The sequence below is a fragment of the Fomitopsis serialis genome, assembly GCF_022376445.1.
Source record: "Fomitopsis serialis strain Sig1Antser10 chromosome Unknown B0H18scaffold_808, whole genome shotgun sequence".
Classification (NCBI taxonomy): Eukaryota; Fungi; Basidiomycota; class Agaricomycetes; order Polyporales; family Fomitopsidaceae; genus Fomitopsis; species Fomitopsis serialis.
The window spans coordinates 1,918-9,735 of NW_025955768.1; the positions used below are offsets into that span (position 1 = coordinate 1,918).

Consider the following 7,818-nt stretch of genomic DNA (forward strand, 5'->3'; position numbering starts at 1 on the left):
GACTTACCAGTTGCATTTGAGGGAGACTACTTCGGAGCTGCTGGTGAGTATGCTGCTGGAGACCTTCCCTTTGACGATGGAGATGCGGATGTGGACGCGAGCACCGACGCAGCAACCTGTCGGCATGATGACGAGTCGGGCGGCAACTCGGACAGTGACTCTGACGATGAAGACGTTGGTCAAGACCTCACTGAGGTGGCTACAGCCCTAGGCGACGATCTTCCGCTCGATCCTCCAGTGCACCACGCCCCGTCTACTGCTATGGACATCGACCCTGTCCCCGGGCCCGAGTCCTCGGGCATCCCCGACGCGGCCGCTGCCCCTGGTGGCATACATGTCGACGCGCATATTCAGCTCCGCCAATCTCCCGCCTATGTAGTCCCATTCGGCGGTGAAGCCGGGAAAACTTCGACGCCTCCTGTGGGTCAACCTGCACGTTCGGGATATGAGACCTATGCAGACGAGGTTGATCCTAAGGATGATAACTTGTACGCGCCCTTCGCATCTCGCGTTGATTGGGAGATTGCCCAGTGGGCGAAACTGCGTGGATTGGGGTCGACGGCTTTCTCTGATCTGCTCGCTATAGAAGAGGTAAGTCGGCAACAGTACCATGAACGTTTGACTTATGTGACTTACATTTGCTGGAAGGTTCGCGAACGACTGGGTCTGTCATACAAGAACGCGGATGAGCTCAACAAGATTATCGACAACAAGCTGCCGAATCGTCGGCCAGCGTTCCATCGTTTTGAAGCTTGTGTAGGCGACGAACAATTCGCGATGTTCTGTCGTGACATCTTAGAATGTATTGCTGCTCTCTACGGTGATACTGAGCATGCGCGGTACATATGTGTTGCTCCCGAGCGCCACTATGCCGACGCCGACTGTACCATCCGCCTGTACCATGATCTACATACGGGACAGTGGTGGTGGGCAACTCAGGTAAGCTAACAGCCTCGATAGCAAATCTAGTGCTAAAATCACATACAGAAGCATCTGGAGAGCGAGATGCCAGGAGCGACAATCATCCCAGTCATCTTATCATCAGACAAAACCCAGCTGACATCGTTCCGCAACAAGACTGCGTACCCAGTCTACCTTACGATTGGGAATCTGCCGAAGGAGATTCGAAGGAAACCATCGCACCGAGGACAGATTCTCCTCGCATACCTCCCAACCAGCCGGCTCGAGCACATCAAGAATAAGGCAGCTCGCCGCAGGACCCTCGCGAACCTCTTCCACGCCTGCATGTCGATGGCGACTGAGCCTCTCCGTGTCGCTGGCGTTGACGGTGTCCCTATGGCAAGCGGAGATGGTATTGTCCGGCGCTGCCACCCGATCTTGGTGATCTACGTTGGCGACTATCCGGAACAGGTCCTCGTGACGGGGACCTACACTGGAGATTGTCCAATCTGCAAATGCCCTCACGACGAACTTGGTACATACCCTTGCCCATACGACTATCGCAATCTCGACGAAGCGCTGGATGCACTCGCTTTCGCGGGGACTGGTGAATACAACCGTGCTTGTGATGACGCCGGCATCAAGCCAATCCAACACCCGTTCTGGGAAGGCCTACCGTACGTCGATATATACCGCGCAATCACGCCCGATATTCTTCATCAGTTACATCAAGGCATCATCAAGCACCTCCTGGCGTGGCTGACGGATATCGTTGGCGAGCACGAGATTGACGCGCGAGTCAAACGTCTTCCCCCGAACCACAGCATTCATATCTTCCAGAAAGGCATCTCTGGTCTGACGCGCGTGACAGGAACCGAGCACAAGCAAATCGCTCGGTTCATTCTTGGACTTGTCATCGACGTACGTCTGCCGCACGGCGAGTCAACGGAGGATTTGGTCAGCGCAACAAAGTCCCTCCTCGACTTCCTATACATGGCTCAGTATTCGGTCCATTCGAGCACGACGCTCGACGCGCTTGAACGCACACTATCTGACTTCCATACGAAGAAGTCTATCTTCGTCAGCCTCGGTGCGCGTGGCAACTTCCTCATCCCAAAGCTCCATATGCTTCTTCATTATGTTCGCGCGATCAAGCTCTACGGTACGACCGATAACTACAACACCGAAGCAACAGAACGCCTTCATATCGACTTCGCAAAAGAAGCCTATCGCTCGACCAACCATAAGAACGAATTCCCCCAAATGACAAAATGGCTCGAGCGCCGCGAAAAGGTCTTGCAGCATGCGCAGTACGTCAAATGGCGCATTCTCCACGCGGAAGCTCAAGCAGACCCTCGTCGTACGGAACCTGAGCCCGCCGCTGCCGATGAAAAAACACGCTGGCGGCCACCCGATATGGCGTGTCCGTTGTATCACCACATGACAAAGTGGCCTACCCGCAACGCTGTACCTATCACCGAGCTTGTGGCTCCTTCGGGGTACGGCGCGACGCACCTCATGCCGGCTCTGGCTCGTTTTGTAGTGGAGTTGAATGCACCGACATTGACGAAGAACGAGGTTGAACGGCGAGCTGCCAATCTCACATTCCCTTTCCAGGCCCTCCCGGTGTACCACAAGATCAAATTCCGCAATATGGAGTACTACGGCAATGAAACCCTCGATTCAATTCATGCACAGCCCCTACGAGTAGGGTCACATGGCAATGTTCTCGCTCATCCACGCTTCGACACAGCACTTGTTCGTGTTCAGCGCGATACTGGTCAGCCTCGCGCTCGTTTACAGGGTATGTCTTCCTACTATGTATCCGGCACTTTGAATACTGATGAATTGATTGTTGCCGCGGTGATAGATACACGCATTGGACAAGTGCGAGCGGTCTTTTCGTTGCCACAAAAATACCTGCTACGGCTCTTCCCGACACTCACTCAAGTCCCACGGCATCTAGTGTACATCGAATGGTTCTCGAAATTCACGGCTGAACCTGACCCACGATATCAAATGTACAAAGTACAGAGATTGACGGGTAACGCGAAGATAGCATCTGTTGTACCACTTACTCTACTTGAGCGCAGCGTACACCTCTTTCCAAAGTGGGGCGGACCTGTTCCGAATGCCTGGCAAAGCACGAACGTTTTGGACGAATGTACGGCCTTCTATCTTAATCCGACAAAGGACTCACATAGCTACTATAACCTGTATTAGAGCGAATCATAAAACTGTTGTTGCACATTGCCCGTGTTCTCTGTGATATCGATAATGTGTTCAGAATAATCTTCCATTGTTGCGAGTCCGTACAATATTGGTACATTATGCATATTGGCGCGAATTACGGAAATAGGGTTTTCCTGATGGCAGTCAGGGCCCCGAAGATCGTGAGCTCCTTCTTGCGGGCGAGCCTGTTTTCTTCAGCAGCAAAGTGAGTGATGGGACTGTTAGCGATCGTCCAGGTCCCATCTAGGCCAGGCCGACAGAACCTGGGATCTCCCTGGTATTTCTGGAGTGCTGTCCACAAAACCTCACGCTCGACACCTGCACCGAATGACACTACTGCTCCAGCTGGCGACAGCCTGTAGCATGGAGGTAAGCCTAGTGAACAGTGAGGGCGAGGTACTGGCCAACCTTCGGAACACGCGATCAGGCGACAGTAGGGCTGTGTAATCGCCGAGATGGGCAGCATCAATGAGATACTCCCGGAGGGCATCGACCATCGCATCCATGCTAGTCCCTTCAATTCGCAGTGAAAATGGCCGTGCCTGTGCACCCCGCGCCCTGCCACTACCGTGGGCCTCAGGGTGGCGGCTGGCTGCAGCATAGACAGCTTCAGCGAAGCCACTCAGCTCGCTGTATTGCTGGCCACCGACAGTGTCCCTCGGCAGTTCTGGCTCCCACGGCGACTGCCAGATATCACGGGGCATGAATGCAGCTACAGCCGATGGCATAGACGATGTGCGAGCAAGACTTGGCACTGTACGACCCTGGAATATTGCAGGAAAAAAAAGATGATGAACTGTGGCGAGTACGGGACATAATGAAGCTCACATTCAGCTGAGCACCAGCTCTGGGCCCAGTCGTGGCATCTGTCATTCCAATATCCGAGTCGGTCGTGGAGGCTGGGCTGCCCGGGTTGCTGTTCGGGCGATCAGGACTTCCTAGCATGGGTGACGGAGGGGGTACAGCTACACCGTGACTGAGCATCAGCAATCAGAGGCTCAGGAGGCTCGGGGAGATGTGCCATACGACTAGGTTCTCGAACATCGTCAAGGCAGCCAATGCACAGAGGGGCAGAGGTGATCGCTTGTGGCCACTCATCCCCTGCGAATCGCCCATATAACGCAGTAGCAATGCATGTATGCTCACGAGCGACTGTGGATGGCTGGACGACAGCGAGCAGGGGGCTCGTACATATCACTACAGGGAAGACCTATTAGGCACAGCTCGCCACATACTGGCGAACACTGCTCACCAAATCGCAGAACAAAACGGCCGTTGTAAAAGCCGTGGTCGCTGTGAGCGAAGCGGTGCTTATCTGCGAGGAGCGTCTCGACTGTTTTGTCGGCCCACAGGGGCTTATGATCGAGATAGACCTGGCCATCCGCACGACGAATGCCACGGTTTTTTAAGCTTAAAATGCCGAGAGGGAGGCGCTCATGCTCAAAGGCGAGATGATCGGCAATGGGGACCTCGTAGTGGAAAGACGAGGCCCGCATCTCAAGCAAGACCATTCTCGCCAGGCGGGGCAGCGGTGTTGACAGCGGGATGTCAAAGTCGTGACAGAGCCCATGCCCTCGCAGATGATCGACGAAGCTGTCCCGTCCGAAGTTATAGGCAATAAGTGGAGCTGAGGGAGGGTCCTATCGTCTTTCGGTCAGCACCGGGCACATTATAGCCACGATGGTCACTTACAGGCTGCGGATAGATCAGACAGGTCACTTTGACCTGGTCTTCGGCATGTGGTATAGGGGATCGTATGATATGGGGGAGATGCGGGAGCGACGGTGGATGCTGTGCCGAGCCACGTGTGCGGCGGGGCCGAGCTGACAGGCTGGAGCCCGCCGTGCGAGGCATACGAGCTGACGATGACAGGCGAGCTACATTGACCTGGCTGGAAGCCTGGGGACGGAGCCTGTTCAATCCCAGGATAGGCTGTGTCAGGCTACGGCTTGGGCCGGGGCCCGGAGTGACTTCGGTGGTGTTGTACAGCGACGATGGGCCTGCTACCTGCGACGAAGAACCAGGAGGGCCATGGCACCGAGGGGGCTGGTCCGAGCACTGTGATACGACACAAGACTCGGAGGTGGGCTACTTTGCTCTGCGAGGTGCAGTGTTCAGTACAAAGCTCACTGACGAAACTCGCAGAGACGAACCAGAGGTAGGCATGCCATGCCAAGGTGTCGTCGACCTCTGTGCGACAGGATTGCCAGGGTTATGGCCCATGGGGGCATATTGGGATGCGAGGGCGATCCAGCTACTTCGCCAGCCGAGACGATGTGGCCCTGAAAGGATGGGTGCGACGATGGCCTTGCTTCAGGCACCAGCTCAGAAGCCCCAGCTGTTTGGCTAACTCGGTGAGGCTGTCCGGGAACACTCGGCCGAGTAGGCGATGAGGACTGCTCCGAAGAGTGCGAGATCAGATGCATCGTCAGTGGAAGTCAGACAACAGGGACTTACCCAAGCCGACTGTGTCGAAGGCTGACCTGCGACAGTATAGGGGGCTGCAGAGGTCGTGTTCTGGCTAGGAGTGACCGACACAGGGTGCTGCTGCAAGACTCCAGGCTGGGTCTCGCCATAGGCCTGTGAGGGGTTCGGGCCAGGTAGCGACGAATTTGGGGCTGTATTCGAGGCAGTTTGGATGAGAGCCATGAGATCGGCCTGTTGCTGAGCCGAGAGTCGACTGAAGTCCATCTGTGGGCCATAGCGATGAATAGGCCATCAGGAAAACCCTCATTTCCGAATAACAACGAATGTCTGCCTATTACTGCGAAGAACGAGTAATTGTTGCAGTTCTCTTGTTCGCCCCAGTAGTGGTCTATTCGCTATGGTCCAAAAGTCGAGTTGCGAATAAGTAGATAAGAATACCGAATGCGGTGATGTTATTGGTAGGGCTCCGCAATTTTTATGTGATCATTGACTCATTCTGAAGCTCGAAAACATATTCTTCGCACAGGCACATACGAGTATAGGGAAACATGAGATGCATTATGAAGTATTATGTTCGCATTCCGAGACAATCCATCCAGCACAACTCGTAGTAAACTTGTACTGTAGTACATCCTCGGACCTCTACTCATCGGGTATATGGCTCCAGTCGACGCCTGCTCCGTTCGATGTACCTTGTAACACGCCTTGCAGAGTATGTCCAGATCTAAATAATAGAATATCAGCATATAGCTATAAGACCACATATATACGTACGTCACAGCTGTGAATAGCTCGTGCATGATCCGATGGTAACGCTTTGGTCTCTGTCGGCGAAGTCCGACGAGACGAACGAGGTGGTCCCGATATATCTCTGCGTTCGTGGCATTGAAGTCTGACGCCTTTGCGAGCTTCAGCTGATGATCGGATATGATTGACTCAACCTGATGAACATTCAAAATTGAATACAATATAGAGGATCAACGAGTCACGTAGAATATTGGACGTACCGCTGTCATGCACAATGCCAACATAGTCGGTGGTATCTCGCTCTCAGAGGGTGCGGCAGTATACGAGGAGACGAACGATTTTCCGTTCAGCAAACCGACCTTAACATACTGCGCGGAGACAAAGAATGATGCCCGTATGGCTTGTTTGATAATAGAGCTCTCATACGGAGCAGATTGATTGAATGCGAGTCCCTGTGTTGTCGGCACGAGAAGCAATTGAGTACGAAACCACGAGATGTACTAGTCGATACATACCATCGCATCCCATGGATAAATATAGCTCGTTTCCTTGAGCAGCGCAGCCTTACTGGGGATGCCGTCTGCAGGCTCATCGCCAAGACCGAGTCGAAAAGTGTGCTCGACTGTCGGCGTCACAGCCTTCTTGATCGCAGAACGGAAAAGACCTAGTCGATGTGACACCTATGCACATGGTAAGCGCACATCAGCCGGAGCAACACGGAGAATACTTGCATAGAGTACGAGGGGTCTGATGTAGTTGCGAGTTGACCCCAATTCTAAGCGTTGCGCTATGTCGCCATCACCGTCATACCCGAGCTGTTCTGCTGCCTCAATCATTGCTCTCAATGCAATACCATCCATGCCGTCTTTCTCGAAAGGCGTGATGATACCGTGAAGCGCCGCGAAGTCCATGCTGAGGACGGACTCGTCATCAGAACCAAATGCGATGATTCTATCGCCAATTTCGAACGCGCGGTGCAGGACTTGCTGCATTATAGCATTCTGGTCTTTCATCTGCATGTTGATGCTCCGCTTTCCTTGTATGACGTCGATCTCGGTGCGAGCCATCCAGACCATGTTGTCTGATGTACCATCAACCCCACCCTCAGTAAGTATGGCAGTCGTAACAGGTCGGCGAATCTCAGGCATCTGAAGTGTATCAGAATGCGAGACCCAATATAGAGGGACCACGTACCTCCTGCTTGAATTTTTTCCGTTGTTTCTCCGTCAACTAAGGCAGTAAGTTGATCATCCAGCCCTGTGTGGTGCGAAAGCGACGTACCTGACGCGGGACCTTGGTCGACACCTCAAATCTGGCCTCCTCCACACCTTCTTCATCCGACGATTCCACGATTGTATTTCGGAGAGGCTTGCGCCGTTTTTGCGACGAAGAGCCTCGACGCTGCGATGAAGAGCCTCGACGCTGCGATGAAGGAGCATCCGGCTCGTCCGAGTCATCCGCAACCTCATGTGTCGTGAGACCATCGCTAGTATCTGTCGTCGGAGGTCCCAT

The 7,818-nt window shown here is 53.8% G+C and overlaps 3 protein-coding genes across 3 annotated transcripts; 1 reads left to right on the plus strand and 2 right to left on the minus strand.

Annotated features, from left to right (window-relative positions):
• Positions 1-261: 261 nt before the first annotated feature.
• On the plus strand, positions 262-3,123 carry B0H18DRAFT_899214 (uncharacterized protein; the record flags this gene model as incomplete). The annotated part of the gene is made up of 4 exons (XM_048041441.1): positions 262-591; positions 649-939; positions 988-2,704; positions 2,771-3,123. 4 exons carry the CDS (start codon positions 262-264, stop codon positions 3,121-3,123), a joined length of 2,691 nt encoding a protein of 896 aa, XP_047884203.1.
• A 124-nt stretch (positions 3,124-3,247) lies between these two features.
• On the minus strand, positions 3,248-5,823 carry B0H18DRAFT_1132187 (uncharacterized protein; the record flags this gene model as incomplete). The annotated part of the gene is made up of 8 exons (XM_048035542.1): positions 3,248-3,488; positions 3,541-3,646; positions 3,701-3,896; positions 3,961-4,097; positions 4,385-4,772; positions 4,825-5,220; positions 5,286-5,528; positions 5,590-5,823. 8 exons carry the CDS (start codon positions 5,821-5,823, stop codon positions 3,248-3,250), a joined length of 1,941 nt encoding a protein of 646 aa, XP_047884204.1.
• Positions 5,824-6,201: 378 nt separating this feature from the next.
• B0H18DRAFT_1132188 (uncharacterized protein) lies at positions 6,202-7,791 on the minus strand (the record flags this gene model as incomplete). Its single annotated transcript, XM_048035543.1, has 7 exons — positions 6,202-6,283; positions 6,334-6,500; positions 6,567-6,758; positions 6,822-6,986; positions 7,047-7,454; positions 7,501-7,536; positions 7,588-7,791. Coding segments are annotated over 7 exons (1,254 nt in total), but the record flags the coding sequence as incomplete, so codon positions are not given.
• Between the last annotated feature and the right edge of the window lie 27 nt (positions 7,792-7,818).